The sequence below is a fragment of the Vicia villosa genome, linkage group LG6, assembly GCF_029867415.1.
Source record: "Vicia villosa cultivar HV-30 ecotype Madison, WI linkage group LG6, Vvil1.0, whole genome shotgun sequence".
Lineage (NCBI taxonomy): Eukaryota > Viridiplantae > Streptophyta > Magnoliopsida > Fabales > Fabaceae > Vicia > Vicia villosa.
In genome coordinates this window covers 157,964,037-157,979,478 of record NC_081185.1, presented here as the reverse complement: position 1 = coordinate 157,979,478, position 15,442 = coordinate 157,964,037, and the positions used below count along the sequence as shown (strand labels likewise).

The 15,442-nt window shown below is 36.0% G+C and overlaps 1 protein-coding gene and 1 non-coding gene across 4 annotated transcripts; both read right to left on the bottom strand.

Moving 5' to 3' along the window:
- Positions 1–4,082: 4,082 nt before the first annotated feature.
- On the bottom strand, positions 4,083–4,167 carry TRNAM-CAU (transfer RNA methionine (anticodon CAU)). The gene is given in 2 exon segments: positions 4,083–4,118; positions 4,130–4,167. It is a non-coding gene; the product is annotated as a tRNA-Met (tRNA).
- Positions 4,168–5,849: 1,682 nt separating this feature from the next.
- LOC131610771 (probable protein S-acyltransferase 12) lies at positions 5,850–14,450 on the bottom strand. 3 transcript variants are annotated; one of them, XM_058882814.1, is made up of 7 exons: positions 14,052–14,450; positions 13,705–13,951; positions 12,998–13,089; positions 12,503–12,638; positions 12,310–12,395; positions 11,795–11,860; positions 5,883–6,799 (listed from the first exon to the last, which is right to left on the bottom strand). In XM_058882814.1, exons 1-7 carry the CDS (start codon positions 14,235–14,237, stop codon positions 6,683–6,685), a joined length of 930 nt encoding a protein of 309 aa, XP_058738797.1. In that variant the 5' UTR covers positions 14,238–14,450; the 3' UTR covers positions 5,883–6,682. The 3 variants fall into 3 exon arrangements, with proteins under 3 accessions (XP_058738798.1, XP_058738797.1, XP_058738799.1); XM_058882816.1 differs by lacking the exon at positions 5,883–6,799 and adding an exon at positions 6,806–11,457; XM_058882815.1 differs by lacking the exon at positions 11,795–11,860 and having other exon boundaries at positions 5,850–6,799.
- Positions 14,451–15,442: the final 992 nt, after the last annotated feature.

Genomic DNA, 15,442 nt, shown 5'->3' with positions numbered 1-15,442 from the left:
CAGCCCGCGGCTGCCTAACCTAAGGGGAAGAAGAATGACCCGTTTTACAATCCATCTGGGTCAAACATACGACCCAGGCCCAAAACCAATTGACCCGAAACTTAACTAAAACTAGTGCTGCAACTTCAACGAATATTCTGGCCCTTCTACAGTCCGATTCTGACTTCGACTCAAACATAAGAATTGTAGCTCTTTCTCTTAGCTTTCCGGCGATTATTAGAACGCCTCAATCGGACTCCTGAAACTCCAGATATGATCGTTTCCGTGCAGACTGTTATTGCTGAAAAATTAATACGAAAAACAAATAAGTGCAAAAAATAAAATAAAATATAAAAACATATTAAAACATAAAAATAAATAAAACAAACCGAAGAAATGCTTGAGTACAAACATGGAAGAACGTGCATTAAAATGCACTGATCAGATAAAAAGAGATTATTGAAATTTTAAAGCTTAAAAATTAAAAGATTATTGAGAAACATTTTTAAGTATTTTGAGATTGTGTTTGATTCATGTGTTATGTGTTGAGAAGAGAAGAGGGGAAATTGAGTCACAAATGAGTACACATTGTGAAATATTTTTATTAATTTGTTGATTAATTTCTTATAATTTATTTCTCTAGTTGAATTTATTGTTGAGAAGAGAGTTTATTTGTCTTTCAGAATAGGTAAACAAATTATGTGTTATTGTTCTTTCTTCTTTTTTGATATTATAGTTTTGTTTGCACTAGTTGGGATATTATTATTGCTCTGAGGTTGTTTAGATTTTGGTTACCCGTGTTCTTTGTCTCACATATGTATCTTGAATGTGTTTGAATTCTTATTCATTTTAGAACAAGTGACACCCACCATGTGACAAAGATTTTGAATTAAAAGCGAGCACTGTGAGTCCTAAATGGTATATCAAGAATTTTTATATAGACAACAGTTTGGATTGTAGAAGGTGAAAATCAAAGTAATTTTGATTCAAAAAAGGTGTGCAAAAGAATTGAGATGTGGAGCATTGATGTCGATCAGCTTAACAAACGCCAAGAAGACCGAAATGATGGATAAGGCTAGGAAAGCCATTATTTTGTGTCTCAGAGATAAAGTTCTAAATAAAGTCGCAAAGGAGGAGACCTTGAAGGAAATATAGCTAAAGCTTGAATCGTTGTATATCACCAAGTTCTTTGCTCGTAGATTATGTATGAAATAACAACTCTACTCATTTCAGATGACGCAGAACAAATCCATTGTGAAAAAATTGACAGAATTTCACAATATTATTGATGACTTGCACAATATTAAAGTGAAACTCGATGCAAATGACATGTCTCTATTCTTTTTTAGCTCATTACTTAGATCCTTTAAAAATTTCGAGGATGTCCTTCTTGATGGTAAAGAATAAACTTCAATTTGGATGAGGTTCAATCAACGATAAGAACTAAGGAGTTAAATAGGATGAAAGAGCTGAACATTGATGATAGTAATTAAGGCTTGAATATTTCAAAATGGGGGTGAGATTTTAAGAAACCAAAAGGGGGAGAAATACGAGTCTAAGTCCAAGTCCAAGGGGCAGGACCGGCCCAAGGGCCAATCTACCCAAGCTAGGGCTTTAGGCCTCAAAAGTTTGGGTTTAAAAAAGCCTCAAATTTTTTTTATTTAGTTATAAAAATATATAATGACATTTAAGTTACATATATTATTGTACTTGAGTTGGTAAAATATAGGTCTCTTTTTCTTTTGGTCTTGAGTTCAACTCTTAGCAACTACAAAATTAATATTTTAAAATATATTTTAAAGACCTTACCTTAAAATTTGCTTTAAGCCTCTAAACAGATTGGACCGGCTCTGCCAAGGGGTTTGAAAATTCAAAGTAAAAACACTTCATTTTCATAAAAGAGACATTTAAAAAAAAAAAGGATTGTCTCAAGAAGGAAAAATTGGCGATTCTACTTAAATTATGGTTGCCTCATATAAGGGTGGTAATGAGAGTTTTTATGTGCTAACAAGTTTAGAGATGGGGAATAGTTGAGTCGTGGGATTTGGATGCTCTAATCACATGTTTTCAAAGAAGGAGTAATTTTATATTTTGGAGCTAAAATAAGAGGGAGTTGTTTGATTCGGTAACAATAAAGCTTATATGGTTTATGATATGAGTATAGTTAGACTCAATATGTTTGATAATTGTGAATTCCTTTTATGCAACATGGAGTATGTTCCTGATAAATTTATTTTCTATAAGCATTTTCTATCATTTATGCCTTTGCATTAGAATTGAATATGGCATGTTGAAACCTTATGGTTCATTGATAATTTCTAAAAGTTCTAAGATGTGGGGTAGAATGTTTTGGATGGTTCTACTATTATTGGTTATCATTATTAGCTAGTCAAGAATATAATGATAATCTAACTATGACTTTTAAGATTAGGACATGTTTGTGAAAGAGATTTGGTTGAGCTAGTTGCAAAAGTTTTGCAAGGAAGTGAGAAATTAAACACAATAGAATTTAGTGATCATTGCATACTAGAAAAACAACATAGGGTGAAGTTTAGGAGTGATATAAATAATTCTAATGAACCATTTGAGTAAGTTCACTCTGATTTTTTGGAGTTAGAAAGGGTGGAACACATTAGGGGGTTTATATTTTCTCAACGTAAGTGATGATTTTTCTATAAGAGTATGGGTTCACATTTAGAAACATAAAAGTGACACCTTAAAAAAATTAAATAATGGCATAAGTAATCAATTGAATTAAACTAGAAGTTGTAAGAACACTTATAAAAATAGCACGGAAACTTCTTCAATATATTTTTATTTGACAAAATTAGAGAAATATTAAATTATCAACAAAGTAGGATGTCCTTATGTTATCTAGAGAGTCAGAATTCTTGATTTCACTTATATAATTTTTCCATCCTTCTTTTCCCATGTTCGGCATCTTCTACACTTAGATATGGTTCTTCTTTCTGCTTATTACCTTTGAACAAGACATTCTTCGTTATTAGGTATTGGCATTGTTACAGTTGCATCGTAATTGTTGGGCCTTTATAAGATATTTTCAATTCGTATGTCGATATTTGAATCAAGAAGCTTCTTTAAGGATTTTCTAAGTTTCTTATGAAGGTTTTGCACGCCCCTATGGCTTAGTCCATTTCAGCAAATCCCCTAAAATGTTTGAATTTTTCTACAAGAATCTAAAAAAAGTACAAGTTTCGTTATGTTATGATTAAGCCTCTACCTGTCGAGTATGACTTGACATATAAGATTTTGAGGAGGAGGTTTGTGTTGCAGTCTGTAAACCTAAATTCTCTCGGTGTTGGAGTCGAGATATCATAGCTTAAGTGAAGGAAGACCTTTCTTACAAAGTATTAGATCTTTTCACAAGTGGAAAAGGAAAGTATAGTCTTCATCCAATGTTTAGTTTATAGTTTTGATCAAATCTCATTTTATGATTGTAAATCACCATCGCACAAGATGAGGTATCGGTATGTCAATACGTGGTATTTGGTTTTAGCAATCAATTGGATTGAAGCTAGAGGGTTATCGAGTGTGTGTGACAACTTTCGTCTTCTTTCTTTATGTTTTTAATCTTCTCAAATAGATTTTTAATCTTTTTAATTTATTTTATTCTTGTAGATAGCATGCCTCTTGGTGATAAACTTAAGTCCTACAAGAATTTTTGGGCCTAGCTTTTCATGACAAGTCAATTTAGGTTTCCCTAATGTTACGACCGTTCAAAACTAAGAAAAACAAATTACCTTTTTTTTTACATGTCAGATCCAAACCAATGACCTAAGGATATTTATTGAGAAAGTTGTTAACTAGAGTCATCTATTCTACTCTATCAACTGATCTAAGACTTGTTGATGACAATATTTACAAGTGAATAACATATTAATTAAGAGTTATCATATATTCAATCAAATAATACAATGTCATTGTTCGCTATTTGTTATTTTGAGGTCAAGTGTTGGTAATCAAGTGTCAACAAATAAATGTATTTTGAAATGAAACAATGGTTGTAGGTTTTTATCGATAAGAAATTAAATAGTAGAAAGAAAAAGGAAAATGTAGTTGAAAATCCAAAAAATAATTTTTTTTGGGGTGAGAGAGGCTCGAACTCTCGACCTCAGGATCACTCAATAGCTATGAGACCTACGCGCTAGCCAACTGCGCCACCACCCCAATTGATGTTTGAATTTTAAATAAATAGTTATTACCTTCAAGATGTGCATTTTTTGTTTTAGTATTAGCAACCTACTCGCGAGTTTATAGAATAGATTTTTATTTTTTACGTGTATAAAAAAATAGAAATAAAGGAAATAAAAATACAAAAAAAAAATAGATGGAAAAAAAATCATAGAACAAAGAAATATCTAATCTTTATGATGTTCCTCGTAAAGTTGTAATTGCAATAATTTATAAGTTTTATAATTAAACAAATAGAACATTACAAAATTATGTGATTTTTTTTATTTAATAGAACATAGCTTTATTTATGTCAAATCATATATTTTTCTACTAGGTTTAGACATATCTTTTGAACTCGAAAATTTAAAGTTCAATTATTTCTAAGGTGGGCCTCATTTTAATTCAACCTACTCGTGAGTTTATAGAATAGAATTCAACGATATTTTCAACATGAAATCCCTAACATTTCGCCTTACTTGTTGAATTATATCATTAGTACTATGATTCTTATTTACCATAATCACATCACATCTCAAGGGTAAATATGGTTTATTCGAATAGGTTTGAATTAGGAATTTTTTAAGAAATTTAATTATCATCACCTTTCTTGGGATTGTCAAATAAGTTAGTTATTCTACCCATTTGTCTTACAATGAGTTATACATGACTATTATGTTTTCGATCACATAATTATCTCATTATCAATATGATGTGTAATCAAATTCATTATTTCATTATTATTGTTATCAATTTAATGCCTAAATATTGCAACATGGTATTGATAATTGGATAGTACATTTGATGCTCAATATGTCCATGGAAGAAACCAACATTGCTAATTCCTTCATGGTGTATTCGAACCAAAATATCTTGTGTGATATGGGACTAAGAAACTATTGACCATAGCAGGAAATGCATGAATGCCTTTTAGGTGGAAAAAAAATATTGGTGACAAACCATGTGAGAGTACTGTTGTATTGAGCATTCAAACATGAATTTTTATTATTAGTGTTAGTGTTAATTTGACTTATTATGGAGTTCGGAGACAATTTCCATTTTGGTATAAGATCTAACCCCCGAGCTGGTTGTCTTAGGTGGTAACGGGGACGGCTCTTCTTATTCTCTTCCAAAATTCTTCCTGATTATGGGGACCTTGTACTACTAAGGAAGTACAATTTCTTTTTTATTATTATTTTCCTTCTTAACAATTCTGAATTTCTATGTGCGAGTAATTTTCGATGCTACAACTTTGATTTAAGATGTTACATCAGTGGATAGAGTAACATTTCTATTTCTTGATCAACAACATTGTTTTTGAGGAAATATAGGAAATTCCATTCTATTTTTATTCCACAAAAAATTCACCCTCACTCCTAATAATATTCAAACTCCTTCATGTTATCCATATACCACTGCATATTAAAAACTACACGTGTTCAAATTTTTTAAATTAATTGAATTTGGTAATTGAGAAAGTAGTTTTTGTCACATAAGTACTTGAAATTCTATTGATTATTTTTTATTTAAATTGAATTGTCCTTATTCAGTGGCATGAGTTTTTTTTTAATTTGCAAAATATGTCAAAGATTTAAAGTGGACAATATGAACACCCGTTCGGTATATATTAAAAGAGGGGATATACAAAATTTGCAGTAGTAATTTGTAATTAGCGTGAAATTAAACACATGTTTGATAGCTATTTGTAATGGTAAAGAAACTTTTGACTGTTCATAAAATTTTAGGGGAAAAAAGACCAATTGAAGCAAAGTTGAATTTGTGACCCAATTATATTTTTTTAAAATGGAAGGAATCAAAAGTTGCATATAGAGAATACTTATTATTGAACCTTCAAACTTTGTTCCTGCTATAAGATGAAATTAAACTGCACCGCACATATCAGTTTCATAAATTGTTTTGCGCTGAATCAAATCTTAATACCATGGCTTCTGCTATAGCAACCTGACTTGTTATCTAGCATCATATTTCTCTTAACAAAAAACAAGACTTAGTTGAATGATAAGATCTGACCATCAATAAGAATGGAACACCAAAATTAACTTCTCAATTACTTGATGCCGGTTTATCACCACCTGTTATCATCAACAGTTCCATCTAATATTTGGATAAATTATAATGTCCAAGTCCCTGATGATATCACTGAGTACAACATAGAAATCAAATTAATAATGCATTGAATGATAAAAGTGAAAGTTCCACTCGGATCAAATAACTCCGAATGCAAAAAGCAAATATACTTTGTATCCCCTTCAGATGGAAGATTCTTAAAAGTGATGTACAAGAATACTTGATACAAATTGAATATCAGATTACATACATACATAAATCTGCAATACCATTCTTTCAGTGCAAACACAATATATGACTAACTACTACAATACAATATTTCCATGCCCTATGTTGAACCAGAGTGAACTAAGAAGAAAATGGTATATCTTTTCTTATAAAAAAAAACTAAGTTCAAACCTATAACTCAGAAGCTCCCTGTTCTTCAAACATCAACATCTGAACGTGTTGGGAACTCGATGCCCCTTAGTGCAGGTATGTTGTCTAAATCCTCATCTGAAAACAATGGAAGCAACCATAGGGACTTCTTTGTGCCAAAAACCTATAAAAGAGATCAAATAGATTTCAAACAACCACGTAAGTGACCGCATTCACAGGCTATTAGTTGATTTGGAGATGATGTAGTTACAATTTATTTTCTATAAATGCTTCCAGCATTATTTCCAAGTAGAAGACTTTATTCAGTGTTAAATTACATCAAATTTGATCGGTCCATGATAGAGAATATGGGCCCTGGTGGAAAGCCCAAAGTGTGGAAGGTCTATGAAAAAAAACCAAAGGGAAAGGCGACAAATGAGCTGCGTGAAAAGGGGGTGGCATGAGTGAATTTCTGTTATAAGTTAGAGGTAGTGAATGAGGGCATCTTGTGGTGAGATCATTATTGTAGTCAGAGAAAGTGTATTTTCGCTGTAGGACCTCAGCTCATGGATCAGTTACAATCATACCCTGCTGCTAGTTCCCATTTTCATTAACAAAACACCTTTCCACCAAATCTGTTTCTTGCATATTCTGCTTTATTATCCATTTATTTGTCTCACCACACTCAGGAATGCATCAAACTGGTCTGACCTACCGGATTGCATTACTGAGAAAGACAACTCAATCGGAATCACTGTACTAAGGAGTAGCGAATGCCCTCGAAGAAGATGGACTCTAAGATTGCAACGTTAGAGAATGAAGTGTCGTTGCTCGAGCTCGAATTTGTTGAACAATTTGCTGAGATATGTGCTCATATCATAGAGGATCCGGACCATCTAGTGTCACTTATCACCCAGAATAGAGACACGGAGGAGGGCGAAAACTCAATGTAGAAGAAAGGATAAGGTGATGAATCCTTAGGTGTCAAGGTCAAGAAATTACTCCGGAGAATCAAGGATGACACGATGGATGAATCGCGTCTATCGGTCAAGAAGATCGAATTGCCAATGTTTAACGGCAATGATCCTGCAGGATGGATCGGGCATGTATAGAGAGAAGAACTATAAATTTTGTTATAAGGAGAGTAGATCAAATGGAGAATAATCAAACAACTAGAGGTAGATGAAGACCTAGAAAGACTATAGGAGAAACTATAAAGAAAGATCTTGTGATTACCGAATTGAATGGAAACATGGTCTTTAATAGAACATTATGGCGTAATTTGATCCATGTAGCCGACCCCTCTTAGTGGAATAAGGATGGGTTGTTGTTGTTGTTGATCATGCAGGGTGGATCACGATGTGCATAGATTTACTTCTGCGTCCAGGATGCGAGACTTCAAATGCAGCTAAGGTTGGCTTAATTGAACACGAAGGGTCCTATGATTCACTGATTCAGTTTTTCAGAGCCTTGGCTGATGACGATGTCGACCTGGCATGGGAAAAGTTGAAGGAAGCTCTATTGGAACTCTATGGGGAATTGCATAAAGGAACCTCCCAGAGCAACTTTCCGTTCAGCACCAAGAGCGTCCTGTGGAGTATATTTGTGAACTGGAGAAGTTGGTGGCACAGATGGATAGACTTCCAAATATTTAATTCACTAGCTATTTCAATTGTGGCTTGAAGGAGGGAACTAGGGATCAAGTGCGCACTTGAAGGCACTAGGTCCAATTTCAGGCACCAAGATGATGAATCTGGCCAGAGCAGTGGAGATCAAAGTGAAAGAGAAGAAGAGTAGAAATCAAAGTGAAAGAGAAGAAGAGTGGAAGGATTAGGTCAAGTGGAAGCATCTTTAGGTCCAATCCTTCATTTGGCTCCGGGTCGAGTCCAAGGGAATGATTGGTAAAAGGGAGCAAAGAGAATCCAAACGTATTGGAAATGGGCCTCCAATAAAAAGTGGGCCCAAAACAAATAGGAAGGGAAGCACTGCACGGGATAGAGTTGTGAAGCATCTCTCCTATCACGAGAACACTTGACGAAAACAGAAGGGGCTTTGTTTCAAATGCGGTGGTCAGTTCCACCCACGTCACCAATGTCTGGAGAAACAATTGAAATCGTGATTGTTGAAGATGACGACACTGGTGACGGTGAGGCACTGGTGTTGGCCGTCAAGACTGAGGGAGATGATTCCGAAGGAGAGATGAGTGTAATGACAATGAACGGTGTAGATGCAATTATGGGTATGTCCTGGTTGGAATTAATTGGGGGTATGTGGATAGTTGGGTGAAGAAGAGTATGAATTTCAAAGTGGAGGACGGGTGGATTGAATTGAGGGGGGAAAGGGGCATGAAAAGGTGAACCGTGCGGCCCTCCAGAGTCTGTTTACAACTTGAAACAGAGGGCAGTTCTTTATTAATCAATGAAGGAGATTTGAAACTAGAGGTAAGTAGGAATCAAGGCAAAAATCCCAAGACTATAGGCAAATTTATTATTGAAAGTGATGCCTCTGGGAACGGCCTTGGTGCAATTTGGTCCAAAAGGGGAGGCCGATCGCGTTCTTTAGCAAAGCTTTTATAATAGAAACTTGACAAATTACTCCTACGAAAAGGAACTGAGGGCTGTGGCGCTTGCAATTCAGCATTGGCAGCCATACTTTTTAGGAATGAGGTTTACAGTGTGTACCGACCAAAAGAGTCTTGAATAGTTACTGCTGCAGGAAGGAGTTTTATTATACCATGGCAGACTTGTGGTGTCAGCAAAGCCATCATGGATTCCCACCTTGTTGAGGAAATTTCATGCCACTCCACTAGGTGGACATTCTGGTGTTCAGCGCACTTTCCGACGTGTGGCAGCAAATTTTTACTGGGTAGGCGTGAAGAACTCGGTGTTGGAGTTTGTACGAGGTTGTGATGTCTATCAAAGACAGAAGTATGCGGCCACGGCTCCGGGAGGATTTTGCAGCACCTTCCCATCTTCAGTCCGGCCTGGGAGGACCTCTCGTTGGACTTCATCACAGGGCTTCCTAAATCCCAGGGGTTTGAGGCAATATATGGGGTGGTGGATTGATTGACAAAGTACAGCCATTTTGTTCTCTTGAAGCATCTGTAAACAACTCACAGCCTGGAGGTTGGGATGTCTATCAAAGACAGAAGTATGCGGCCACGGCTCTGGGAGGATTTTGCAGCACCTTCCCATCTTCAGTCAGACCTGGGAGGACCTCTCGTTGGACTTCATCACAGGGCTTCCTAAACCCCGGGGGTTTGAGGCAATATTTGTGGTGGTGGATGGATCGACAAAGTACAGCCATTTTGTGGTGGTGGATGCATCTGTATACAGCTCACAGCCTTGAAGTTGTGATGTCTATCAAAGACAGAAGTATGCGGCACGGCTCCAGGGGGATTTTGCAGCACCTTCACATCTTCAATCAGATCTGGGAAGACCTCTCGTTGGATTTCATCATAGGGCTTCCTAAATCCCGGGGGTTGAGGCATTATTTGTGGTGGTGGATCGGCTGACAAAGTATAGCCATTTTGTTCTCTTGAAGCATCTGTATACCGCTCACAGCCTGGCTGAAATTGTTGCTAAGGAAATCATTCGCTTACATACATGGAGTGCGCACATCCATTGTGAGTGGTAGGGATCCCATCTTTGTGGGTAATTTTTGGAGGGAGCTCTTCAAATTGCAGGGTGTGCAGTTACGGGTGAGCGTGGCTTACCATCCTCAAACTAACCGCCAAACCGAGGGGGTAAACCAATGTTTTGAGACATTGCTTTATCGAAGATCAGCCTAAGACATGGGCTCTCTAGTTACCAATGGCCAAGTATTGGTACAACACCAATTTTCACGCTTCAATTGGCTCGACTCCTTTTGAAGCAGTATACAGAAGACCACCCCTCACTATCATTTGTTTTCTGCCTGGAGAGACTAAAATGGAAGCTGTTCGGCGTGATTAGATGGACAGGGATGAGGCACTGCGGCAGCTTACTTACCACATGCAATGTGCTCAGGGTCGTATGAAGAATCAGGCTGATCATAAAAGAATAGAAATGAATTTAGGTAGGAGATTTGGTGTTTTTGAAGTTGAGGCCACGTGTACAGCAGTCTGTTGAGGTACGCATCCTAAATTGGCTCGCTCCTCGCTATTATGAACCCTTTCAAGTGCTTGAGAAGGTTGGGGCTGTTGCTTAAAAGATCCAGCTTCCGGAATCCGCAAGGATTTGCCCCGTCTTTCATGTATCTTTGCTGACGAAAGCTGTGGGAAATTATAGGGTGGAGAAGGAGTGTCCTAAAGGGCTGGCCAGCAATGTGGCTAATTCTTGAAAATCTGTGAGCCAGCTGTTAATCCAATGGAAAGGGAAGGCCGTTGAGGAGGTTACTTGGGAGAAAGGGTTCACAATTCGCAGTCAATTCCCTAATCTCAAACTTGAGGACGAGTCTCTTTTTCTAGGAGAGGGCAATGACAGGTCCATGATAGAGAATATGGGCCCTGGTGGCAAGCCCAGTGTGTGGAGAGTCTATGTAAGGAAAAACAAGGGGAAAGGTGTGACTGGGGAGCTGGCAAAGAGAAAGTGTGGAAAGGAGGTGGCATGAGTGAATTTCTGTTATAAGGAAGTTAGAGTTAGTGAATGAGGACTATCTACTTGGTGTCTTTCCTTTCTCTCTCCAAATAGAGCTCTCCATTTCTTTTGAGAAATGGACAGGATTCTAACCCGTATGGAATAGCATTTTTATACTTTACATTATGTCATTCATTCTCTATCTCCCTCTCGCTTTTCCTTTTCTCTTGGTTTAAGAATCCTCTGAAATGCCAAGTTAATCTTGTAACTTGTAAGCACAGAAAATCTGAAAAAATAGGAATTGAACATTATATCATTACTTTACTTCTGTTCCCTATAACTTCATTCATGGAAAGAAACCTCTAAAGTAGCTCTTGAAAGTTGAAACAATGTTACATTACTCCTCACTTAACTAATTCTTGCTTAGTGTTCATACACTTTCTTTTTACGAGTAGTGTTCATACACTTGAGCCAGAGATATTTAAAGAACACATTTTTTTTATTTTACTTTATTAAGTTTTAACTCACATATATAATAAATAGTTAAATATTGTGAAACAATTTTACTTTGTTGTTTCACCATCATTTTGAATAGTCTTTGGCTACAAAATATTCGATATTACCTGCTCAAAATTTTTCTTCCTTCCCAAGTCATACCTCCACCTGATTCCTTTTTTCTTTTCATGAACCTAAAACATTATTTTCCCAAATGATCTTTTTAGATAAAAGAAAGCACTGAGCTGCAGGAAGAATAATTAAGATCGTACAAGGCTGATATCTTAGTTTTTTGAAAATAATGCCATATTGTTTTGAAAATTACCTAGAAGTTACTGTACCAGACTTTTGTAAAGGTCAATATCAATGAGCCAACAACGAACAGATAGTTGAACAAATAACTAAGTTAAACAAAAAATAGCCCCCAAATACTTAACCCGACCATGTCGTCAACAAAGATGACAACGGTTTTGATGATTCTGTTGTAAAAGCCTAAAATAAGCATTGCATGATTTCTACGTCAATAGAACAAGAATATGTTGGGTCTGAGGCATAGTTTGACGATATTGGTGCATAAACAATAGCATAAGCCCTATCCAATTTAAAAGAGGTAAATAAAAAAACAAAAAAATGTATTGATTACCTCTACTGAAGTTGTGTTGCTTAACAGAAGAGATAAATGCATAACTACGAAACAGAGAAGACTCAACGCAAAAGCTAAATTGAGAACTGCATCAAGGCAATCAATCTGTAAGGAGCAATAACAGTCACGACAATGCAATAAAAAGCTAGACTGAGTAACTTGGTTTATATACAAGAAAATTACGTATACTTACTAGAAGTCAAGAAAATAGCAGAAAAGGCCCCGGGAGACAATTTATGAGTCTTGGTTGAGTTGGTTCCCCCAAAGAATCTAATAAAATTAGGTATCAGAGCTAAGCAAACCAGTGTTGTCTCGAGGAATGTATACAGCTACAAATGGTGGGGGCAAAAGTTAGGAATAGCATACTAGAAGTAGCAAGTCAAGTCATTCAACTTCTTCTAACAGAATTGCTTATACTTTTTGTTCGTGTTAGCAAAGGATATATAATCATTGAATACTGATATAGCAGTTCTACTAATGTAAAAACCCACAAATCTCTTAGTAAAATTTCAGTATTATATGCCAATAACTTTAAGATAAACAAATGTTTACCTAGCCATTTCAATGAATAGATTCACAAAAGCAATGGCTTAAAGAATTGACAATTGAAAATTTATTAGAACAAAAGAAACAAATGCCTACTACAATTACATATGGTATTAAGGGATAAAAAGTAAGAAAGATTTACCAAGAAGAGAAGAAAATACTTGTAATTTCGTGCCCCAACACAGTTCACCACCCAAATACAATGATGATCCATCTTAAGAACACACCTTTGACCTAAGAAAAATTAGCAACACATTTCATATGACATGTTCGTAATAATAAACTAAAAGAAAATAGGATATGCACTAACAACCAATCACCGACGTATATTCCGTCAAATCATATTTATATTTTTAAATTATTTTGATGCAACAATATATTGTTGGTTTTTTATTGGACGATAGGTGGGGTCGGCTACATGGATCAACTTTTGCCATAATGTTTTATCAAGGACTATTTTTCTATCCAAATCATTTATCTCGAGATTTTCTTAATAACTTCTCTTGTAGTCTTTCTAGTCTTCCTGCAATTGTTTGTCTTATCTCCATCTAGTCTACCCTCCTTACTATGTAATCTACCAGTCTTCTCTCCACATGCCCAAAGCACCTAAGTCTATTTTCCACCATCTTCTCTATTATAGGCCCTTCCCCAACACTCCCTAATATTTTCATTTCTAATTTTATCTTGTCGAGTTTTACCACACATTCACCACAACATCGTCGTAAACTAATTAATGCTATATTAGTAACAAACTAAGGTGAAACATGATTGATTGGAAAAAAAAAAATGAAGAGCAAAACCTAATTGATTTAAACAACAAATTTAGAAATGAAGAAAAAAAAAAGTTACAAATAGAGCAGTGATGACAACGCGGCGGCCTGGCGCTTTGGCATCTACTACAGTAACCGACGGAGGATGTTGCTGTTGTTTCCGCCGCCTCCTCGAACTCTCCGGAAGGTGGCGGAACTGCAACATGTAAATTGCGGTGATCATCTACCTCCACCTGTAAAAACTGTTGATGCGGTCTCCAATTTTGAGGAACAGAACCTGGATCTTTGAGAACCGCCATAGAATAAGACCAAGTTAATAGCACAAGCTACAAGCAAATTATCAAATTAATCACTTAATTAATTGCTTAATTAATCGAATTAGAGAAATTAATTAGAATCGATGTGAGAGAGAGTGAGGGAGTTTACGAGAGTGTGAAAGATGAGGAGAATGAAGAAAGCTAAGAAGGAGAAAGAAGGAAAGAGGAGTGGGCCCCATGTGACGAAAACGACGGCGTAGTAGGTGAGAGAAACGATGGCGGCGAACAAGAGGATCATGGAGTAGCCGAGGATTCTGAGAAAGGAGCAGAACTTGAAGAGGTTGATGTTGAGCATTGTTGGTAATGGTGGAAGAATTCGTCTACTGGTTCTTCGTGCTGGGAAGAGGCGTTTCCATGTATCTGAAGAAGCCAGGATTGGTTGATAGATTGGTATGCTTCTTTGGGTTTTCCCTCGGTGGTGGTGGTGAAGAAGTAACTACTTTGGGTTTTGGGTTTGGCTTTCGATTTCCTTTCTCTCAACTCGAGAAACTTTGCTTTTAGAAGACGGGTTACATGTGGGTCGAGTAGGATCCAAATCACAAACAATTAAATCTTGTAGAATACACGTGTTGCTCCAACAAAAATACAGTGTGATATGTGGTAGAGGTGTTTGTTGTGCGGTTTTGATAAAAAAATATCCGAACCACAAGAAAAAAATTCGTGCGATTTGATTTGGTTCGGTTGACTTTTAAAAAAAAAATTGAACCAAACCAAATTACTATGGTTTGGTTTGGTTCAGTTTTTTATAAATATTTTATTGAGTCAAAGCGTAAATAAAATCTCCTAATGTATTCTCCTCATGTCAAAGCATAAATAACTTCCTTAGTTTGCCTTTTAACAAACTTAACATATGAGATCATATGGTGAAATGCTAACAAACATATGCATTCATTGATAATAACACTAAAATCGAGCTTAAAGTCCACTTCAATTAAGATCAAGGTCATGTACCCATTTGGGGACTAAATGAAGGCATAAGACCTCCCCCATATCAACATATGTGTATGAGAAAACCACTCATTTCAAGCTAACACAAATTGTCATTCTTTATCTCATATACATGTTTCAATTCTACCTTATTATGAGTTGGGGGAAAGATGTGTTGGTGTTACATTTAAAACGACCTACAAAAGATTTTGTCCAAGAGATATGTGTAGGGTTTTGAGCTTTGGTTGTAGGATTCGGCTAGGGTGTTATGTATTTCTCCATTCCAACAAAAGGAAATATGCGTGATCATAAATAGTGTTTGTTGATTTTTTTTATTTGGTTCCATATGTAGTTATTCCTACACTTTCAAATACTCCACAATATGGGTGACAATAAAGCTTTTTGGTCCTAATGTAGAACTCGTAAAAGAAAAAAACGGTATTGTTGCAAAAAGGTATAACTCGTCGTCTATTGCATGATAGGTCTAAGTATCACTTTCTTCCAACACTTGACACTCTTACGAAAAATGCAAGAATAAATGTTTATCATATTCAATCCACCTCAACACATAGA

What these genes read in the sequence shown, in the direction of transcription:
- LOC131610771 (XM_058882814.1), bottom strand. Translation starts at nt 14,237, where the DNA reads ATGCTCAACATCAACCTCTTCAAGTTCTGCTCCTTTCTCAGAATCCTC. An exon ending in TCCTCATCTTTCACACTCTC is followed by an intron (nt 13,952 to 14,051) that starts GTAAACTCCCTC and finishes ATTTGCTTGTAG; the next exon opens with CTTGTGCTATTAACTTGGTC. An exon ending in GGAAGAAAAATTTTGAGCAG is followed by an intron (nt 6,800 to 11,794) that starts GTAATATCGAAT and finishes TCTCTTTTATAG; the next exon opens with GTTTTTGGCACAAAGAAGTC.